The sequence below is a fragment of the Panicum virgatum genome, chromosome 4K (genome assembly GCF_016808335.1).
Source record: "Panicum virgatum strain AP13 chromosome 4K, P.virgatum_v5, whole genome shotgun sequence".
Lineage (NCBI taxonomy): Eukaryota > Viridiplantae > Streptophyta > Magnoliopsida > Poales > Poaceae > Panicum > Panicum virgatum.
This window is the reverse complement of record NC_053139.1, coordinates 33619013-33641540: the sequence shown is the minus strand read 5'-3', so window position 1 is coordinate 33641540 and position 22528 is coordinate 33619013. Positions and strand designations below refer to the sequence as shown.

The following is a 22528-nucleotide window of genomic DNA, read 5'->3' as shown; positions in this document are numbered from 1 at the left end:
ATCTTCCAGCTTACCCTCGCACGCGGATGTACCAACCTCCGGTCTGGTGCTCCAAGGGACGGCGGCGGTCGGCGAAACGGCGCTCGACGGAGCGCAAGAGACGAGAGCTGGCGGCACGAGAGAGCAAGGAGAGCCTGTGAGGCTCAAATGGGAACAGTACCGGCGGTAACCCTAGTGCCCGCCCCAGTTTTGCTTGTGGCCTCGGCAGGGCCGCAACGGACCAAAGAGGCCCCACAAAAAAAGGCCGGCGCTGGCTTAGTGGAGCCTGCATTGCTGGAAACGGGGAGGACTCGCGTTTTCAGCTATGCAGGCCGTACTGCCCATTTTGCATTGCTGGAGCCTGGCTTAAGGCCCAATCCAACCAACAAAACAACGAAGCCTGCACTATGGGAGCCGGATAAGCTCTAGTGCACCCTACCAATCAGGCCCTAAACAGCTTCCCCGTTTCCAGTTCCGGATTACTACGCATTAGCAACCAGGCACTAGTAAAATCTACTGCTAGCCACTATCAAAAAAAAAAATCTACTGCTAGCCGTGAACGAGAAGATTTCAACCAGATCGTTTGCCTTTTGGGCGTAGCTGCCTACGGCAGGAACGGCGGCACGCCGCTGTAGGAGGTGGGCTTCCAGCCGGCGTCCCCGGCGTGGGGCCGCGCACCGCAGCGGCTGCACCGCTCGTCGGGCGGCAGCCGGAGCGATAGAATTCGGCGGCAGGAGGGACAGGTGGAGTGCCCGTGCAGCCACTTGTCGATGCAGGCGGCGTGGAAACCGTGGCCGCAGGGGGGTAGCACGCGCACAGCCTCGCCCTCCTCGAACTCAACCATGCAGATGGCGCACTCCGCCGCCGCTTCCCTGGACTCCTCGTCGCCGCTGCCTCGGCGGACGGCGTATGGCACGGTGGGGATCTTGTGGAGCACCAACTTCTTGACGTCCCTATTGGCGGCGGCCGGGCTTACGGGTGAGAAGGCAGCGGCGCACAAGCTCGTCGCCGGTGCGCCGTCAGCCTCGCACGCCGTCGCCCACTAGTCGCGCCCTCCCCTCTCCACACCGATCCGGATTGGATCCGGAGGGTGCGAGGTGGGGAATGAAATTGGGCTAGAAGAAGAGGGAAGTAGGCCGAACCGGGCCTGTTTTCGATTCGGGCCCTCCAAAACGAACCGCGCTTCCGGGCCAGGCCTGGTTTCAAACTGGGCAAATTCGATCTGGGAATTTTTTTTATTTTTATATTATTTTTTCGATTTATCAAAAATATACGGAGAATTATTTTTGCAAAAATTTCACCCAGCCGCCGGTTCATCCGGCGGAAGGTAGGTACCGCCGGATGGACCGGCGGTAGGTTCATACCGCCATTTCAATCGGCGGTAGGTGGCCGGGTCGGTGGGCCGGGAACCTACCGCCGGTTGAAACGGCGATTTTTGAGCCTTACCGCCGGATCATCTGGCAGTAGGCTGCTACCGCCGAACCAACCGGCGAAAGGACCCCCTCTTAAAGCTGCCGCGCTCCATCCAGCGCCTCCGCTCGCACTTCCAGCGCCGCCACGCTCCTCCGCTCGCCCGCGTCGCCCGCTCCCCTGTGCGCCGGCGGTCCCCTGCCCGCTGCTGCGCGCCGGCGCTCGGCCGGACGCCGGGGCGCGCCTCGGTCGCCCGCCCGCCCCTGCGCGAGAAAGAAGCGAGGGCCAGCGTGTTTTGTCTCAGGTACACATTAAAATCTATTTTTATGAATAATAGTAGGTAGCCTAGTACTAGGAAATATATTCATGTGTAGAGTATTGGGTGTAGAAATAGTTTTAATGAATATTATTAGTTTGGATATAATTATTTTAGATATAAATTGTAGTACATGAAATTAAAAATATTAGTTTAAATATGAATATTAGTTTATATATATATATTAATGACTTGAAATAGACATATTAGTCGCATAGAAATATTATTAATTTATATTATGTTAGATACAAAACCTAGAAATATAAGTCGGTTATAGAAATTGTAGAGAACAAATTAAGATAGACCTAAAAATTAATTACGTCCCATTACTCGATTTACAATTATAATTTATGATAAAAAATGCTATCAATATTGGAATGGTCATCAATACAATATAACTGAGTCATATACCGTGCTTGTTTAATTCAAATATGAAAAATTGGTAGGATCGACGTATGTTGACATCTGTGTAGAAAATATTATTAATATTTAAATTGTGGTCTGAATTAGACATTACAAAATAATAGAAATATTTATTGGCGTTGATTAAATTGTAAGGACGAGTAATTATTGTCGTAAATGTTGGCAGGCATGTCAGATGATTTGTATTTTCAAGTGTTCTATGGGTCAGGAGAAGTTAGATATGGTCCTGAAGGGGTAGATTTGTCAGAGTTTAGCTCGATCACAAAAAAATACCCCGAGGTAGAGAGAGGACTTGGATTTCAATATCCAATTGGCTATTTAAGGCTTTCGGCCTTAATCGAGATGGACATGAGATCTCTGTCATGGCAGTGGTCAGTCGAAGGGAACCAGTGTTTTGGGAGCTATTGCCGCTTGAAGGGACGCAAAACTGGAGGAATTATGTCAATATAAGTAGTAGCAGAGGCTTACCGCTTGTGTTATTTGTTCAAGCATTCGAGAAGATTAGTTTTAGTACTAAAGCGGGTGGGGATCATGAAAGGCAGGGAGATATAATATCGGAAGATACCGAGATGATGCATGAACCTCATGAAGAAGGTGGTGAACTTGAGATTGTAGAAGATGATAGACATGCTGCACACGAACCTCGTCAAGTAACTGGTCAGGCTGATGAAGGTTAAAATATTCCAGAAATAGTTGAAGAGTTTCAGAGAGAGGGTGAATAACAGCACAATGCAATGAATGATGATTCCTCGGATGATGATGATGATTATCATGTCCCACACAACTGGTCCGGGTATGATTTTTCAAAATTAAGTGTAAATAAAGGTGAAGCGGTCCCTTGGGAGTACAGGCAAAATGAGGTATGCATCGGTTCGGTGTATGCCAATAGTGACAATATGAAGATATAAAACGTTGGTCCACTCTCTCTTTGCAAAGATAGTTCAAATTTGTCAAGAGCAGTCCGAGAACATATGACGTGTGTTGTGTGAGAAGCGAATGCCCTTTCAGGGTGTACGCTTCTATGGGCAAGTGGCAGGATTTTTGGGAGGTCAGAAAAGTTGTGGAGTACACATGTCTACTTGAGTAACTAGAACCACAGCACCGGAACCTCAGTGCAGGTTTTATAGCTAACTACATGTACCCTTTGATCATGGACAATCCTAGTTATGAACCTAAGTCAATTATTTGTGCTGTTGAGGAGGAGTTTAAATATAAAATTAGCTACAACAAAACTTACAGAGCGAAGCAGAAAGCGCTGGAGATGAGGTGGGGGACGTATGAAGCTTCGAATCACAATATCCCGGCACTGCTGCACACGATATGCCTTAGAAATTCTGATAGCTACTACGACTTGAAAACGTATCCATGTGCCTAGATATGGCCGACCCTGCATGTCGACCTAGGGACAGGGCTCCACGGTTTCAGTTCGACATGTCCCTCCTCGCGGCACTTCTCGACCGTTGGCGTCCGGAGACGCACATGTTTCGCCTCCCGGTCGGTGAGTTGACTCCTACTCTTCAGGACGTGGCGATGCTTCTAGGCTTGCCATGTGCTGGACGAGCCGTGGGTGCAGAGGATGTGGGACTCTCGTGGTGCGACGACCTTTTGGCTCGGTTCGACGGGGTTCAGCGCAACGAGCTAGCGTTGCCATACCGGCCCTTCCCTGCGAACCACGGACACTGACCTACAAAGAGGTGGCTCCTACAGTTCAGTGTGAGTACTTAAATGTTGAATATTTTCGTACTTACGTTCCTACGTATTTGCATTGACGACTCGTACCATTTTCAATGCGGACTACATGAGGGCAGACGCAGACGACTTTACAGTTGCCAGACACTTGGAGGCCTACTTACAGTGGCTGTTCGTCTGGGTCATGTTCTGCAGCTCCCAGGGTGACTCGTGCCCCAAACAGCTCATTCCTTTGGCGAGGTCGATAGCTGATACTCCACTTCACAAGGTCCCACAGTTCAGCTGGGTTTCAGCCGTTTTGGCTGCGACTTACAGGGGCCTTTGCACGGGCGTGACGAAGGTCTCAGCAAAGGAGCCCATCTTTTTTGGGTGTCCTCTACTGTTACAGCTCTGGTCGTACGAGCGCTTCCCTGTCGGTAGGCCAGAGATAGACTTCGAACCATACGTCCAGCTGTCCCATGACCACGACGACATCGATAGACCTACGATGGGTTCGTTGTGGTGCCTCAGACGGGTACGTTATATCATTTGTTTTACATATTGTTACATGCCTTCAGGAATGTATGATTTAGTGGTTAACATTTTTTTGTTATGCAGCCTTCTTGGGTTGGCGTGCAGACGAGGAAGTTATACCACGACTTCGTGGGACAGTTTGACGCTCTTGTGGACACGGACGTGAGGTGGACTCCGTACACTGCAGCCGACATTTACGCCTGGGCACCGAGCGGTCTTTCTTCCTTATGCCTGCGAGACCACGAGTACTGGATGATGAGGAAGCCGATCCTTTACGACATCCACATCGAGGAGTACCACGTGAACCAGGTCATGAGGCAGTTCGGTCTCTACCAGCAGACCCCGGTCCCGATTGTGCACTCAGTGGAGGCTCACATCCACAGGTATCGAATATATAGTTATGTTAACAATTTATTTTTTTGTAACCTACCACTTAGCATTGATTCGCTCAATCTTTGTATTATAGGTGGACACGTCAGGGCCAGCCACCAGGCTTGCGGTAGGCCGGCAAGATCCATCCTTACGTCGACTCCTGGGCCGCGGCCCTTGACGACATCATTTTCGAGGATCGGCCGCATAGCGACGAGGCATTCGTGGACTACCTACGGTGGTACCTGCTGAGGACGCGCACACGTGTCGTGCACGTTCCACCAGATGCTCAGATCGAGGCCGCAAGGGTGTCTGAGACGTACCCCGTAGTTCGAGACCAGAACTTCACCACAGCGGTACGTTTCTCTGATTGATTTTGCATTCTACAAAACTGATTGCATATGATGTTACAACTTTCTCGGTTCAGTGCGATGTCATACGAGCGATTGAGTCCTAGGCTTCATCGAGCATGGGCCAGTACCATGACATGACGCCCGCGCAGCACCAGAGCACGCTACAGAAGATCGTCGACATGTGCAAGCGGTTTCGGCGAGCCGTGACTTGTCGTGAGGACGACACCTTGCTCCCACCTCGCAGTTGTGGGCCGGTGCCTGGGGCCGGTCCATCGTCACGACGGTCTGCACCCGCGGCACAGTCAGGTCCACCACCACCGCCACCCGTCACGATGGCGACACCTTCAGCTTCTGCAGCTCGGCCCACGTACGTGCCGCGGCCGGCACATTTGTACTCGGCAGGTAAATCATACTCTATCCTCGTGTCACTTACAATACCGCATTATGCAAAACTTTATTCATCAACTTGTACTTCTTATTCATGTAGTGCCCGGCTCGTCGTCGTTTCCGCCGATAGATCCGTACGGCGCCGGATCGTCCTCCCTTCGTCGTCCAATACACGATTTAGGTACGTCTAAAACGAGTTGTTAATTTGCGATAACAAGTACATACTTAATTGAACATTAATGGATGGAGGTTTATGAATCAGAGTACCAGCAGGTGGGAGGGACAGACGACGATGAGGAGATTCAGGACGTGGACGACCTCGCGCAGATGGAGTGGGTGAACACGTTCTTCTCTGCTGCACCGACACAGGAGGTCGTCGGCACTTCACAGCTGGGGGGCGCCCCACCCGCGACGCAGGACTACACTCAGGTGGAGCAGACGCCTGTTCCTGAGCAGGGTCGTCGGTCCACTCGCGAGACCATCCCGCTGGAACCACTGACGTACTCGCAGCACCACACTAGGGCGGCCCAGGCTGCAGAGCGACGTGGCAGGAGGAGAGGGGGCAAGCGCGGACGCATTTAGTGTACATGTTGTAGCTTGTTAATTACTTTGTTCCGTCAGACTATGTTATGTAGGCATGTGTAGACTATGATGGGCGATGGGATGTGTCCGTGCAGTGAGATTATGACGATTAGGCCGGTGCCGTGCATTGGATTCGAATATGAATGTGTTGAACATTGCGGCCGACATAGGATGCATATAGTTGTCATTTCCCGCTGCACAGTTGTGTCGGGCTCATTTATTCGTGCATTGGATTCGACTATGAAGTGAAGTGACATAAGGTCACATTCAAAGGATGCTCATTGATTGCTTTGCCTGTCCTAGCGTGCGAGTGCAGTACTGTGCCGCAGTGAACGGACACAGCTTTTACTGTCCTGGGGTATAGCAGTGAGAGGTCGTGTCGGTGTTTAAAGTAGTACCAGTGAGCGCTGTGGACTATGCAAGTGCTGAAGTCATGACCAGTGAGACATCGTCTCGTTGTTTAAAGTAGGAGGAGTGAGCGGTGCGGAGCGTGCGAGAGCAGAAGTCAGGATCAGTGAGAGGTCGTATCTGTGTTTAAAGTGCTTGGACGATGTAGGCAGCCCTGCGTGTATAAAAGGTGACCATGTGGTTGCCGAGAGCACAGACATGCAATTCAGGTTCCATATATTTTTAGTTAGTCCAAACAAATAGCTATGAGCTCCTCATTCTCCCGGGCAGCTTTTCGTCGGGAAATGGAGGCTAATTTTGGACCCTCTCCTAACGATCCCAATAGATGTATTATAGATTGCAAGGTATGGCCTAAAGGTGTAGAGCCACCCGATTGCTATTGCTAGATGTGTTGTGTTCCGAACATATCTCGTGATTACGAGACTTTTGGCCAGAGGTATTGGTGTTGCAAGAATATCGAGGAATTCCAAAAAAGAGGTGCAACATCACAAGTATAGATTAATTTGTAAATATATTTTGTTATTTTTTATAATTTTGAATCATTTCTTGTTTGCGACAGTACGCTGGTGATGACACGCATACTCATTGGTGTCATTTTCATGAGTGGATTGACACGTGGATCACTCGTCGTGATCAGCAATATATAGAGTGGTTGAAGAAGGGGGATGAAGATGTACGCAAATGCGAGCGTGCGAAAGCAGACAGGGCGGGACATGATAAGGGTACTGCCTATGAATGATTGATGTTGTACTGCTCCGTCTGAATAAATAATGTAGCTGCCCGGTCAATATGTTGCGTGTTTATTTTCGGCAGCCTCTTCCACCTGTCTATATAGTGTTGTTTGTTGGAATTACCTAAGGCATGTTAATTTTATGCTAGGACCTCGTTACCCTAGCTTGCAACAGGTCCTGACATGCCATGTCATGTGTTGTGTGCGTTCAATTATGTGGACCACTACTTTATTTATGTTTAATGTATGTAGGGTGATTGTTTTGTTTGTTTTTATTGTGTGTAGTGGCCGACATAACCTCATGGAGTTGTCATCACGTCGGTATGAAAAGTTTACTTGTACACCAATACTTCTGAAAAGTCTAGTTGTAGCTCATGTTTTATGAAACGGGTACTTATAGTAGAAAGTACACAATGTAGATTAATTAAACATTGAAATTACATATACAATTGCACTGGCATGTACATGGAACACGCTAACGTCGTGTTCCATCTAGACCTAACATGCCTTATGGAATATGAAATTCGGACATTAAATGATAGTGATCTACTGAGTGCACCGATGATACTTTTCCTTCCTAATAGACTTGGGCCCCGCCTCCTTCGCACGGCGGGCCCTCTCTCACTTCCTCTCCCTATCAACTTCACGCTCCTCCGCCTACCGACGTTACACATCTGCGAACCTCTTTTGGATCTCTTGTTTATCTTTCTTGCGCTTCTCCTCCATTTTTTCCTCTTCTAGCATTCGCTGCCACCTTTCCGCAGCCCACCTTGTTTCGCGTTCAACGTGTTCCTTAGCTTCGGTCGATTGCTCCGTATCCCGCCACTGTATGAAATCACAAAGAGGTGGTGGACTCTATTTCCAAGCCGAGTTAGATTTAACTTACTGTACTCCGAAGGCGCAAACTAGATAGTGCAAGGTGATACCTTCGGTTTGTCCTTGCCGTAGCGCTTTGGCGGATCATACTCGTAGTTGTCACACATGAAGAACCTCTTGCCGAAGTCATCACCCAAAACTTTGGACTCCATCAGCTTGCACAACGAACCGCAGAAGCACATTGGAACCTGCACTCCTTGAGGCACAGGTTCTCTAATCTTATTCCACGGAATGTAGGTAGAACCAGAGGAAGACATGGTGGTAGTACGGGGATGTCTAGTGATTTCGTATGAGATGGGGTGATGTCCCTATTTATAGATGGAGGTATTTGGTCTATAGGCATGGTTCACGCAACCTGAAAAGCTCAAAGCTGTCAATTGACGTACCATCACATCCACACACAGTGAACGAGTGGGGGTGCAGAAGAATCCGATGCAAGGTGACAGGACATCGAAATTATAATTGGAGCTCATGATAATATCTTATGAAAATATATTTTCACATTCTCCTAGAGTTAAATCTAATTTGTATTAGATTTTAAAAAAGTATTTCCATAACCTCTGCTATCTCTATTGTTTTTTGAAATATCTCTAAGCGTAAAGAAAATAATTACAACACAGAGATCCTATAAAATAATTAAACAAATAATTACAGCCCAGAAAGCATACAAAATAATTAAAAAAAATGGGAGGACCTACCGCCGTTTGAAACGGCGATAGTCAGTATCGGTCTACAGTCCGGCTACAGCGCGGCTATAGCCGGCTGTAGCGCGGCGGTAGCGCCTACCGCCAGTTCATTCAGCGGTAGGTAGGTACCGCCGGATGAACCGGCGGTATGTTACATGGGCCGTGGGCCAACGAACTTACCGCCGGTTCATCCGGTGGTACCTACCTTCCGCCAGATGAACGGCTGGGTGACATTTTTGCAAAAAAAAATCGGCATATATATTTGATAAATCGGAAAAAATAAAAAAAATCGGAACGGAGGCTATTCCGGGCCTTACGAACCAGGCCTTAAGAAGTCATTTCTCCGATGGCAACTCAAAGTGCAGTGATTGAGCACAATCTAATGATCACATTTGGGTAGGCAAACATACTCAAACTCCCACGCCATTGTTGGACTTTCTGGTCACTCCTTGCCTTCGCTTCGTATTTTGATCATAAAGACTCCAATTTTGATGGTCCTGAACTCTATAGAAAACTTGTGAAATGCTGAAGCGTCCCCTCACAAGAGAGAACTTAAATATGATACAAACATCAGTCCCAGGAGGCTGATGCCACATTTATTACATCAGATGGTTCATAACCATACAAACCTTGGAGGACACTCAATACAGATAATGATAATAAGTAGCCAAGCTACGACATAACACCAGACTGCAACCCACATGGGGTCTAACTCGGGCTCAGAGTACTGCGTCAGCGAAAACATCTCGGACAGGGCCGGTTCCACAGGCAAGGTTGGGTGTAGAACGATAACCCTACTCAGTGTCGTCTGGTACGAAGTCTGGATCTTCTTCTATAAAAAGTAAGAATGGGGTGAGTACAAACATACTCAGCAAGTCCAACCACACCCACGGAGGGGGTTATATCAAAATAATATGCATAGGTATATCAAGGATAATGTTACGGTTTAATTTGCAGAAAGCTAAATTTTATGCAGGGGTTTATTTAGCAGTAAACATTTCAGAAACCAGTTTTTGTTTTGAGTAACACGGAGTTTAAGTTTTAAACTGCTACCGGACTCCCCGTCCGTCGTAGCACACGGCACAACTGCCGGACACAATTCCAAAACAACTCACACCAGCCCATCCCAAGAAACACTAGTTATGTGACCACACCGTAACTCGCCCAATACCGTGGGCACGGCTATTCGAATAGCTTTTAACTCTGCAGAGGTGTGCAACTTTACCCACAAGTAGGATACCACATCTCGAACACCGTCGTGTCGGTGTAGATCCCAACATAGCCATTACCCACCTTAGCTAAGCCTGACTAGCCATCACGGGATTCACCAAGGGGTCATCGACCTAACTCTGAGGTATAACCGGGGTATAAGTCACACTGAGCATATCCCTTCTCCTTGGTCTCCCGTTGCTCTCAGCCCTCCTGATGGCTATCACACCAACTAGTGGGATTCATGCTACGTCGTTGCCCATTCAACGGTCGAGTGGTTTGCACGATAGAGGAGTTAGGTGAGATGACACACCAACTCGGTCCTTAGACACGTCAAGATGGATATCTCCCTTCTTTGCCCTGCCACATTGGCACGAGCACACCAAATGGCAAATCCGTAGAAATGCCATCCATCCCGTCTAAACTTTCTTTACAAAAACACCACATTTATCCCATCCCACACGCACACATTTTCTTTATAAAATAAATCGTATTATGAGTAAAGTCCTAAGCATTATAATATCGATTAACGTCCAAGCAAAATCAGACATTAATCTAGGTGGTCAAGGAATGGTCATCACAAATCAAGGGGTGGCTATCCAACCGTGTTTTCATGCAAGCAAAACATATGCAATTTTATAAAATAGGCCATTGGGTTGTGTTTATAAAACTAGGACAGAAACATGCATCAAAGGATGGGATTGAACTTGCCGTCTTCGTAGCCTTCGGGGAGGTCCTGTCCTTCGGGCTCGGGGTCGCGGAACGGGTCCTCGTTCACCTGCTCACAGTACTGCTCGTTGACGTGCTCTCCTTCGTTCACTCCGTGGTCTACAACGTACACAAACAAGCACACAATCAACACTCAGAAAATAAAGATCAATCGTTGAGCTCGAATCGGAAACACATAAGATAAGGGGTACGGAGTAATATTTTTGGGTGGATTCCTAATGGCATGGTCAAAACTATGTTATGAGAGGCGTGGTGGAGTTTTGAGTTGATCAGAGTTTATTTGGTGCGTGAAATGATAGGTTAAACAAAGGTTAAGGGGTTAAATCAGGGTCCAGGGGCCTATTTGTAATTAAATTTAAGAAGGCAGGGGCTTGGTTCGTATTTTAGAAATCATTTGGGTTATTCTAAAAGGGTCAGGGGTTTATTCGTAATTATGTTTATAAGGTGGGAGGGTCTGTTTTGAAATATAATAAAAGGAGGGGTTTCTTTTGCAAAAAGGTCAAGAGGTGGGAGGTTCTTTTACTAAATATAGAAAAGGGGAGGGGCCTTTGGGCATAAGGCCCTGTCCTCTTCCTCCCCCGCGCTGGGAAACAGGGGAGGGGACGGCGCGTCGCCAGCGGCGCCAAATCCGGCGGCTCAGGGGCTCGGGGTGGCTCCGGGGTGGGGGAAACGAGAGAGGGGAGGGAGGTGGGTCGACTCCTAGCCGTGGCTCGGCCAGAGGCGGTCCGAGGTGGCCTAGCCACGACGGCCGGCGGCAGCGGGCGGCGGTCATGGAGGTGGGGAGCTCCGGGGAGTCGATTACTCCGCTCACCTTGGGCAGGGGGGACGCGCAGAGGTGGGGCGACGGGAGAGGGGTGACGGCAGCAATGGCGGGTGGTGGTGCTGGGAGGCAGTGGGCGGTGGCGGCCGGGGATGCGGGGCTCAGGGGTGACGCCGAGCCCCTTTTATAGTGGGAGTATGGCGATGGAGGTGGGAGTAGGGCAGTGGCGGGCGTCAACGGCGGCGCTGTGCTAGGGTCGCCAGCGTCGTACGTGCACAGGGCGACGGCGCGTGCGGCGAGGCGGGATGGGACGCTTCGGGCAGGCGGCGACCCGGTGCAGGCGGTGCTGTCCAGCCGTCAACGGTGGTAGTGGGCGGGGTGCGCTCGCGGAGCGGGGTACGGGGGTGCAGGGCGAGCGGGACCGGCGGCGTGGCGTGGCGTGGGCGTGTGGGCGGAGCAGGGAGCGCGCGCGGTGGTGGTGGCGCACGGGGCCGGCGTCGTGGCGAGCTTGAGCGTTCGCGCGCGACGTCGCGGCGGTGCACGAGCGGGGCAGTCGTGCGGAGCAGGGGTAGGCCGGGGTGTGGGGTGTGTGCGCAGGCGGCGGCGTGGCACGGCTGCACGGCTGGCGTCGCGGCGTGCACGGCTCGGCGCGCCGCAGTGCGGCTAGCGCGCGCGTGCGTGGGGTGCGGCGCGTGCGCACGGTGGCGGCAAGCTACTGCAGCTGCGCGGGTGGGCGAGGGGGCCGCGGGGCGCTTGGTGCGCTGGGCCCGGGGCGTGCACGCGGAGGAGAAGGGAAGCTGGGCCGGGCGTGCTCGGGGAGGAGGAAGGGAAGGGAGGGCCGAGCGGGCGGCGCTCGGGAGCAGAGAGGGAGGAGGAGGAAGGAAGGGGAGAAAGAAAGGGAGAAAAAAAGAAAAAGGGAGGAAGAAATGGAAAAGAGAAAAAAAAAGAAAAGGGAGGAAAGGAGAGAGAGAGAGAGCGGGATTCGCGGCGCCACCGGCGCTCGGTCGGCCACGCGCGGCGCCTGGGCGCGCGTGAGCGCGACGCGCGGGTCGAGGGAGAAACAGGGTGCTGGATACGGGTGTCGGGTCAGGTCCTTCGGGGATCGGAAGATCGGGACGGGGAGGTTCCCGGAAAGTTGGGGTTAGGGTTTTTAAGGAGAGGTCGAGCTCAACGACAAGAAACAGTTTTAGCGCACGATTTAATTTAGTGAGTTATCGGGATGTTACAAATGCTCTACAAGAGTTTCCATAAAACTATCAGATTGAATTAATTAAAATATTTTATTCATGGGATAACTCCAATTCATTTCTCTGTTTATTCCTCTCTGCAAGTGTTCATTAGAAGTGTTCATTCTTGACATACATGTTAGTCTCAATCTGATATTAAACTTTGTTTTCAACAGAGTCATTTTTCTTAGAGCAAACCACATCTAGATAACACATCATGGCACAAATATCTGAAAGTGTTCGACAGTGAAATAATTATCAATTCAGGCTGGAAGTCAAACATCCAGAGAAGGGTTTGCTTGGGTTTTATGTCTGACATATATACAAGTATAGCTGGGTAGCTTCCAGATTTTTGCTCCATCAAGGCAATTATATCTCATATCGTAATGAAGCTTACCATGTCTACGACACATCACCTATCTCTATAGTACAATATGCATGTTGGAATTTGGGCTAGGCCCATATAAATATTTCACAATTACATGGTAAATCTCAAAGGCCCTTGTGAGCATGAGGAAGTGAAAGAGTGGTGCAAGCCTTTAGTCCCACCTTACTTGTGGAATGTGAGAATAGCTAACTTAAATAGTGAAGCTATTCTCGCCTCTCCAAGCTATGTGTGTGGGAGACAAAATAAGCTCCACACGCGCGCACTTGCTCGCCTCGCCGGCGCTGGATATGTGTGTGAATGGTCCGCCGAAATCTATGGATGGTTAATCGGTTTTCTAATCTGATTACGGATCCGATCACGACTCGAGGTTGTTGCGTTTCCATCGTAATCTTCTCCATTCCGAGCGTCGGCATGCACTAGCGAACGGGAGAGCAGGTCTCCGCCTTTGGGATTCTGCACTGGGAGAAGGCGAATAAGGTTTTTGGGAAGCGCCTTGTGCGACTGCTCAAAGATCTTCGTCACAACTCGTCCTCCGTCCAAGTCTAGTGCTGCAGCGTATGGTCGTCTGCTGCACTTTGTTCGTAAGACCGTCTTCGTCCCATCAGCGACGTTCGTCTTCCCGAAGGAGAGCAAGTCTTCGGAACCTCTCGCCTTTGGGATTCTGCTCGCCTTTGGGATTCTGCGCCGGGAGAAGGCGAATAAGGTTTTCGAGAAGCACCTTGCGCGACTGCTCAAAGATCTTCGTCACAACTCGTTCTCCGTCCAAGCTGGTGCTGCAGCGTATTGTCATCTGCTGCACTCTGTCCGTAAGACCGTCTTCATCCCATCAGCGACATTCGTCTTCCCGAAGGCCAAGACTCTGTAAGTGTATTGTTATTTGATCCGTTTCTTAATCATGTTTTCTGATATCATGATCATGTTGTGTCTTGCTACTAGTATGATAGAACTGTTCATGCTAGATCTATTTATGTTCAATATTTATTTATTTCAGAATTTAATCATACAATTGCCTAATTACTCAACAATGCATAGTCTTGTGGGGATTGAAGAGCAAGTATCTCTGATTTGATTAATCTTTTTTGCCTTGTACAGTCCCCTTTGTAGATTACCCATAATATGTTCACAGTTTTGCAACACTAGAGCCGGCTTGTCGTCGGCCTAATGCTGGAGATGCCAGTGATCTCCCGTGCGACTATTAGGGCGTTAACTTCGTAGCTACCCTCGTACGTGTACACAGTCTCCAAGTCGCAGAATGCCTGCATGCATTTGTGCATCACATATACAAATGCGGCACTAATTAGATAGTGAACAAATAGAGGACCAGACTTTCCAATGACCAGAAAAAACAGCAAACTAAAAATTACAAACTGTCACAACAGCCTACCTTGCCAACGTGGAAATCGGTGACAATGCCATTGCCACCAAGGAGCTCCCTGCCGAGCGCCACCGTCTCCCTAGCCTGCTTCGTGATCCATGCCTGCAAGATTGATTGTTATAGCGATGTCCATATGTTACGGTATAAGTTCTTGGCAGTCAATTTTCAAATGAGTTCTGCACCCACAAAATGAAAGCCGCCAACTGACCTTGCCCAGGCTGGCCTGGCCGATGGTCATCTTGCTGGAGCTGTGCAGCTTGGAAAGGCGCCAGCCGAGGAGCCACATGGCCTGGATGTTGCCAAGCATCCTGACGAGCTTCTCTTGGTTCAGCTGGAACGCCGCTAGTGGTACGCCGAACTGTTTCCTCTCTCCCAGGTACCTGATCAAATACAGTACAGTTCGGGCAGCGCAGCAAGAATGAGTGCATGAAAACATTGTCAACAGAAGCTTAATTATTAGCTGTAATGATGAACCTCTGGCATGCGTCGTACACCCCTACTGCGATGCCGATGCTGACCCAGGCAGCCATGACACGACTGAAAGCAAGCGACTGCACTCAAGGACAACAACGTTGTTTAGTCTCTACCTGTTGTGGACTACCAAGCTGTTTTTAACATATGTTTGGGCATGTGTGTGAAAGACATGTCTATTACATTAACAAGATCCTGAAAAGAATTGGCACCAGGTAACCGATCATCATCAGACACGAACACATTCTCCAGCTCGATGTCGCAGTTCTGGACAATTCTCATTGAAACCTTGTTCTCGATCTTGCTGATCTTCAGACCAGGGCTTCCTCCATCCACAATGAACCTGATATATATTATGGTTCGACACAAAAAAAATAACATTAACATACAAAGTTAATGTGAACAATACCAATGCATGAATATATAGTCTACCTTACCCATTGACCTGATTGGTGCTGGTATTCCGAGCAAGAACAACCAACACATCTGCAAAACTGCTGTTCCCAGGCCACCGTTTCCTGCCATTTAGCACCCACCCTCCAGGAACCTATTCAAGAAGTTCAGATTATACCACAAGATCGATCAAATTATAGTAGACAATCAGTCCAAAATCTGTGTATCAACAAAACGAGTAAATTTGAACACTAACAAAATTAATAATTTGAGCTTGGCTGAAGACATAGAATTATTGTAGAAATGAGGTCCTCCAGAAACTATGGATCTGAATATATATTTTTAGAAAACGGATAAAGATCCGACCTTTTGCATCATCCAATGCGTAAGGCCATTATCAATGATTTGGTGCAACAGACATGTCAAATAACTACCTTTCGAGCTACAGTGTTCAGAGAGCTTGCATCACTACCATACTCTGGCTCTGTCATGGCCTGGAAATGTGCAAGTTAATTATAAGTTAACACATGCTATAGGCGCTTAGGCATCGAATTGAATTGGCCAAGCAAAGTGACATGGAATTGACTGTTTTCACTTACATAAGCGCAAACCTTGTGCAGTTTGCTCAATGATGGCAAATATTTGTCCTGCGCTTCAGATCCCAACTGTGCTGCTCGATTACCACGCATATGCAGACATATGCACGTACACAGACAGGTAAGTGTTTGCAAGCTATAAACACCGTCTAACTGCAGTTGAGCGGCTAGGTGGCGCTACATCTTACGGTATGTATCTATCAAGAATCGCTCTTACTCCCCTCCTAAAAATTAGCATGAATCCTAAAGCACATTTAAACAAATTAGTTGATTTTATTTGTTGGTCCCTCTCAGGCCTAGCCCTGGCTGCCCTTAAACTATTCTTTCCCAGTGCCCTAGTTATTCATCAGGATTAGAGACAGAGATACAGGGCTGTTTCCTTTGGGTGATGGCCTGTGTGGAGTTTCTGTGTTTAACCGCCACATTGTCGTCCAGCACTATCTCCTGGCACGTCTGCTCAACCACAACCAGTTCTTCATATCCAAAACTGAATCTCACCTACTAGTGTCTACTAGTAAAGCCCCAAACCTATCAGGTTGTTGTGCACGTATAGTCTAATCCCTATACATCAGGAAGCGAATGCCCCTCCGGTTGCTCCAGCGCCCCTGGCGTGACGCGTGGCACCGTGACGGTGTGGATTAGACACAGCCCGCTGCTGGACCTGAATTTCGGCCCACCTCGCTCCTTGCTTGCCGCTGGGCCGTGGTGCCAGAATCTCCCTACGCAACCCAGCCACTCCTTACCAAACTTTCCGACCCATAAATCTAGCCCAAGGCCCATCGTCACTACTAGGCGCAGCGAGGTGCGCGGCCCACCTAGTCACTATGATTGCTCATACGATCAGCGATGTTTGCTAGACTGATTCTATATAAACTAAAAGTTCATACTCGATACAATTCCATGAAAGTGAGATCATAATCCTGCAATTGGATCTCACTAATAAGAGAGCACACCAGCATGGTCGGAACTAACAGCATCGAGTGGGTATGTCGGCAAGGCTGAGCTCTCGGACTGCACGGAGCAAATCAAGACTACTGCAAGACAGTTGCGTGCTTTATTTTTGTTCATTTGAACAACCAGCAGGCAGCAGCCATGCGGTCTCTGCAGCAGTTAATGTGGCCCGGCGAACGTGTGGCCCAGCAGTGAATGACGAGCTCCTCACATATGCATGCTACGACGGCCTCTATCCTGGTCATGATGAATTGGGCTGGCACGGGCTGCGGTGGCCCACGCCAGGCCAAGAAGCACCACAAAATAAAATTAAACTAATTATTCAAATATATGCTTTAGAATTTGTGCTTGTTTGTAACACCCTAAATTTCACATCTAGAAGTGTCTAGATTTGTTATATAATTTTGAGGCTTCAAGAAGATTAAGTTTGGAATATTTAAAACTCATCACATGTCCAAATTTGAAATGTTGCATTCATGACGGCGTATAGTTTATTTTCATTTGATTGTCCTTGAGCTCTAGTTATTTCCAGAATTATTTTTTTCGAATTTTTTCGAGTTTAATTCTATTATTTATGAGTTTATTTATTTTCTCAACATAGGAAAATCATTTTTGCTCCTTTTCTTTCTCTTTTCTGTTCCTTTTCCTTTTTTCTTTCTTTATGTGGACCGGCGACCACTTTCTCTCTCACCGGCCCGTTTCTCTTTTCCTCCTATCTTTTCCAGCTCAGGCCGAGCTCTCCTTCCCTTTCCTACGCCGATTCTCACCCGTCCCGCGCCTCCCATCATTCCCTCTGTAACGAGTGGCCCCACCCATCAGCACCTTCTTCCCTAATAAGCAAAGCTAGCACCTTCTTCCCTAATAAGCAAAGCTCGAATTCAGTTCCAACAAAGTTGCCCCCCCCCCCCGGCACGGATGTCAAAGGCGGCTTGACTGCAATCCATGCTCCTTTTCTTCTCGCAGCCGTGCCACACCCTCGCCCCCACACCAACTTTTCCTCGCTCGCACACATGTCCTAGCCATCGCTTACCGAGCTCCGCCATGCATGCCGCATCTCGCCCACTCAAGCTCGCTCCACTAGCTTCACGGTGAGCTCCCTTTCCATTTCACCTCTTTCTCGGCATCTTCCTGCGCGCCGAAGCTCCTTCACGGCCTGACCTGAGCGCTGCCACCACTTCCTCACACTGAGGACCACTACTGAACATCCCCGAGCCCCAAAACACAGTAATTAGTTTAGCTACTTCTCTCTCTCTATCCTGCGCCCTTTCTCTCTCTCTCCTGCGCCCTTTCGCCCAATTTTTGGCACATCATAGCACCAGGAGGCATGGCGCCGACGAGCCCCCGCTGCCGGCTGAGCGGCGCCAGCACGTCGGTCAAGGCCCTCGGGACTCGCGTGGTGTCCGATCGGCAGCCGACGGCTGTAGATCGGATTTCCTCCGGTCCCGGTCAGCCTTGGCAATTTTGCAGAAAAGCCCCTTATTTTTCCAAAAATCAACCCGCCATCCACATATGTTCAAAAAAATTTTGTTTCAGCCCTTTCTTTTTCAGAAAACCCCCTAGGCTTTCTACATTTTGAACCCGCATTCCTGTTTTAGTGTTTTAGCACATTAGACATTGGGGTTTTATATAAAATTATGTTTTAGCCCTTAGTTTCATTCTATTTAGCCCTTTTTGAGAGTTTTCTTGCAAATAAGCCATTGCATAGTTGTTTTTAGCGTATCCTTAGTGTTTCAAGTCCGTTTTCAGCGTTCTTAGTATCATATCGATCGCTATAACGCATAGAACTAGTTTGAACCTTTGTCTCTATTTTCCATGTATTATTTTAATTTATATCCTTTACTTTCTATTATGTCCTTGTGTTTACTTGGCTTGTTCGTAATGAGTAGTACCATTCAAGAATTTCTAAGAGCAAGAATTTGAAGAGTCTGAGCAGCAGCAAGTGACTAAGGGAGGCAAGCATATTCCTTGGTCATAATTTTGTCCTAGTAACCTTTATTTATTATACGCTTGCATGCATTGATTGAATGGGTTCCTATTATATCCATATTATTTATCCTTGTCCTTGAAAACCAGGTCATTTATTAAAGTATTTGGGTAGCTTGCTTTGTTGCTAAATAATGGTTATGGGTGGGTTATGAAATGATACTTACTACTTTCGTCATCATATATGTGTAATTTTGATACTGGAACACATATGATCTGTCGCTCGATTTATTCCTTCAAAGTCAACATTTTCTCTGGTCTATGTTTTTAGAAAGGTCAGAGTTGGGACCTAAAACATTATTAACCATAACCATTGTAAAGGGATAAAAAAATTAGCCTAACAAATATAGGGATCGGGCAAAAACCTTATGTATTTTTGAACAAAAATGAGTAAGAGATAAGTTGGATTGTGAAGGAGGCATAAGGGCCATGATAATTACCACCCCTACCAGTAATATAGAGATTTACATGGATTGACAATGTAAAATAGATGTTACTTTCATCATTGAATAAAATAATTTCACAAATTAATCTTCTTTATGGTATCTTTTTTTCTAGAAACTCCAAAGCATAGTGCTACCATATAGAGCGTGTCCATATCATAAACATCATACATTGTGGCTCATCCCACAGAGACTATGTTAGTACTTACCAATGCAAAGCATGGCAAGACACGATTGAACCAGGCAGAATGAGGCTATGCTTGCATCCACACGAGCAACCTCTGATATGCAAATACCATAAGCGGTCGCTGATAACCCAGGACATTCATGGCCCTGAAACCAAGGGTAAAATGTGTGATCCGAAGCTTAACGTTCTCTCTGACATGGTTAAGCAAATTATATAAAAAACCAGTTATCCATATACATACTGTTACAACAACATATATACTTGCCCGCAGTAAACACTAAAACCCCACAAACTACGTACTTAAGACAGCTATTAGCAAGCACATTCTGTGGAATCCTAAATGCGACGACTTAAATATAAAGATATCAAAGATCCTCAGTGAACAATAGATAATCATTTAATTTTCATCTGGATTTTGACAAACAATACAAAAACAGGGAAATCCAGACCCTTTCACCATCCTTCGACCTCTTCATGGCTACCAACTTTCGCCTTCACCACACTTCTCCACTAAGAGTTGGGTTGCACTATGGACAAAAACTTTTCATCATCATGATGGCTTAACCCTTGAGTTAAGCTGATACATTTTCCATTTTCATGTATATAAGTGATCTAGGAGGATTTCTGTATTCTACTATTTTTCAAACTATGTTACTTAAGTTCTCTGCAGCATACGGACCTTGATGATGCCTCCAAGGAAACCGAGAGAGCCCAGCTTTGGAATAAGGTGGAATGGAAATTCTGCTCTCTCCCAATACTATCAAAGGAACCCACAGAAGAATCAAAAAGTAAATTAAGCATCAGGAAGCGCCAATGTAATAATAGATAGAAGGAGAAAACAAAATAAGTACATATAAACCTAGCAGCTAGGTACATGCAGACCTTGGGTATTATTGGGGCAACTTCATTCTCCATAAACCTCCGGATCTTGATTCGTAAACTTTTCTCCTCTGGCGTCAGCAATTCATCAAGTTGATAGTAGTCGGATACTAGAAACCAAACAAACATGTGTCACTTATAGATGATTATATGTTCAGGGAAAGAGTTCATTTTACTATCTGGTCTGTCTCCCCCACCTTCCCCGCACAAACACGCCTCACCCCCACCCCCACCCCCACCTCAAATAAAATTTAGGTTCGACTTACTCCCTCAAACTATTTCGATTGGTCCAATCTTATGGAATTTATTGAAGCAAAAAAAGCAGGAAAACTAAGTGGTTTCAGTTTCCTACACCAAAGCGTATAATCGTTCCCACCAAATGTCCACAAAAACGTTGATTAGAGGCTTTTCTTTTATTAAAAGCGTCTAATCATTCCCACCAAATGTCCATAAAAACTTATTAGCGCTGAGTAGTTAAGTTTGTGGGTGTGTGCAGTTGACGCACCTGCTGCTGGAAAGGCTAATGCTGCCGGTGTTAGCCGAGGGCAAGCGACGGACATGTCCAACGCCGGCTTTTGAAGCTCTGAAGGCCTCATGTCGTCCTTTGGAACGATCTCCAGAGACTGTTTGGTATTGCCGAGAACTGTAAGCGAGAGTTAATTAGCGCGATGTTGTATAGTTGTACATGCGTTTTTATACACGAACTGGATGCAGCAATGGATCGGATCGGAGGCCGGAAGCACTGACCAGCTGTTTATAATACTCTAATGTGCACGAGATGGAGTACTCAACCCGTGTGGAAGTTGAAAAAACGGTATCAATGCGTTTAATATATATATACTATACAGTGAAGCTTACTTAAAATATGCTAATTGATAATTCTAAGGGCACCTATTAGAACTCCTACTCTTGCTAAAGTTTTCAAGTCTTGGCTAAAATTGTAATCCACCCATTGGCACTTTTGTTTGGATGGGCTAGTGCTAAACTTTAGTACTTTTATTACTTGTTGGATCCAAACACACCCCCTAAGTAATTAAGGCTTTAACACATGCCTAACATGCAATGCAGACGCGTCCACTTGAGAAAAGTTTTTAATTTTATTTGCTCATTGTACTAATCCATGATTTGTGTCATTAATTGTAACACCCCGCGCACAATCCAGCCCTTCCGAGGGGCGAGTCTGCTTACACATAGCAACTTACTTTACGCTTTCGTCCTCGCTTCAGGTAAAAGGGTTTATCTGGAGGTGCTATAGCTGGAGGACAAAGACTTATAAGTTGACTTCACCCTTGCTCAACTAGTAAGATGGTACTAAACATGTGCATACAACACTCATGGGACACAACTGGGCCACATCAAATTGGGCCGGATCTCACATTAATTCATCAGTACTCAACATTCATATATGTTTGACAAAGATCGGCACTCTGAAACGTTATTATGTCACTATGCTCCACTCTGTTCTGCTAGCCAATAGCAGCACCACCAGCTGTCTTCTTTCGGCTTATTTCTTCTCACACAAAAACTATTGAATCAATCGGAATCAGCCGGCTTCTGGACCAACCGAACAGAACAGGAAGAGTTGCTTCCTAATCTACAAATTTATTTCTGCAAAAACCTTGCACTTTAAGGATAGATGTTTGGCCAACTTAGTAAGTTTATGACAATTGTAAGTTGACCTGTACTACAAGTTAATTATATGGTGGATACATGGAATTTGAATATCATTTTAAGGCGGCTACGCGGTTTTCGCAGGAACAAATAATACTCCCTCCTTCCCCGTTTATAAGGCATGGTGGAACATGACACGGTCTTCTAAACAACACTTTGACCATTTATTTATCATATATTATATCACTTTTGATTATAAACTTATAATCATTGTAAAATATATTTGATTATGAATCCAATCATATGAAATTTGCATTATAAAAATAAAAATTTAATAGTCAAATTATTGGTCAAAGATGACAAGGTTTGAATCTTGATATACGTGTATGCCTTATAAACAGGGAAGGAGGGAGTAGGAGGCTACAGGCCGACAAGGAAGTTGTCACATGCACACGCTGACTTTCGAGATAGGTTATTGTTGCGTACTCCTTACATACGGATCTTTGGAAGGATAAGCTCATCCACTCATAAATACTCTATTTTTAGAGAAGTTGCGTGTCAAGTTTAAAGTCTTAATGTAAAAATGTTCTTTTCGAAGCATAGTAA

General features: G+C 47.0%; 3 protein-coding genes across 6 annotated transcripts; 1 reads left to right on the top strand and 2 right to left on the bottom strand.

Annotated features, from left to right (window-relative positions):
- Positions 1 to 258: 258 nt before the first annotated feature.
- LOC120702152 (RING-H2 finger protein ATL8-like) lies at positions 259 to 1349 on the bottom strand. Its single transcript, XM_039985905.1, has 2 exons — positions 1344 to 1349; positions 259 to 1021 (listed from the first exon to the last, which is right to left on the bottom strand). Exons 1-2 carry the CDS (start codon positions 1347 to 1349, stop codon positions 584 to 586), a joined length of 444 nt encoding a protein of 147 aa, XP_039841839.1. The 3' UTR covers positions 259 to 583.
- Positions 1350 to 5153: 3804 nt separating this feature from the next.
- LOC120704809 lies at positions 5154 to 6153 on the top strand. The gene is made up of 3 exons (XM_039989335.1): positions 5154 to 5454; positions 5540 to 5620; positions 5702 to 6153. The coding sequence occupies exons 1-3, from the start codon at positions 5169 to 5171 to the stop codon at positions 6019 to 6021; spliced, it is 687 nt and encodes a 228-aa protein (XP_039845269.1). The 5' UTR covers positions 5154 to 5168; the 3' UTR covers positions 6022 to 6153.
- Positions 6154 to 13989: 7836 nt separating this feature from the next.
- Positions 13990 to 20959, bottom strand: LOC120704807 (acyl-coenzyme A oxidase 4, peroxisomal-like). Of its 4 annotated transcripts, none has more exons than XM_039989332.1 (12): positions 20817 to 20959; positions 20315 to 20421; positions 20112 to 20189; positions 19455 to 19578; positions 15872 to 15945; positions 15707 to 15766; positions 15317 to 15426; positions 15063 to 15222; positions 14883 to 14959; positions 14617 to 14788; positions 14418 to 14510; positions 13990 to 14289 (listed from the first exon to the last, which is right to left on the bottom strand). In XM_039989332.1, the coding sequence occupies exons 1-12, from the start codon at positions 20905 to 20907 to the stop codon at positions 14170 to 14172; spliced, it is 1266 nt and encodes a 421-aa protein (XP_039845266.1). In that variant the 5' UTR covers positions 20908 to 20959; the 3' UTR covers positions 13990 to 14169. The 4 variants fall into 4 exon arrangements, 3 of the variants coding, with proteins under 3 accessions (XP_039845266.1, XP_039845267.1, XP_039845268.1); XM_039989333.1 differs by having other exon boundaries at positions 15872 to 15942; XR_005687689.1 differs by having other exon boundaries at positions 14109 to 14289; positions 15092 to 15222.
- Between the last annotated feature and the right edge of the window lie 1569 nt (positions 20960 to 22528).

What these genes read in the sequence shown, in the direction of transcription:
- LOC120704809 (XM_039989335.1), top strand. Translation starts at nt 5,169, where the DNA reads ATGGGCCAGTACCATGACATGACGCCCGCGCAGCACCAGAGCACGCTA. An exon ending in GGCACATTTGTACTCGGCAG is followed by an intron (nt 5,455 to 5,539) that starts GTAAATCATACT and finishes TTATTCATGTAG; the next exon opens with TGCCCGGCTCGTCGTCGTTT. An exon ending in TCGTCCAATACACGATTTAG is followed by an intron (nt 5,621 to 5,701) that starts GTACGTCTAAAA and finishes TTTATGAATCAG; the next exon opens with AGTACCAGCAGGTGGGAGGG.
- LOC120704807 (XM_039989332.1), bottom strand. Translation starts at nt 20,907, where the DNA reads ATGAGGCCTTCAGAGCTTCAAAAGCCGGCGTTGGACATGTCCGTCGCT. An exon ending in ATTAGCCTTTCCAGCAGCAG is followed by an intron (nt 20,422 to 20,816) that starts GTGCGTCAACTG and finishes TTTGGTTTCTAG; the next exon opens with TATCCGACTACTATCAACTT. An exon ending in TGAACACTGTAGCTCGAAAG is followed by an intron (nt 15,427 to 15,706) that starts GTAGTTATTTGA and finishes CTTCTTGAATAG; the next exon opens with GTTCCTGGAGGGTGGGTGCT.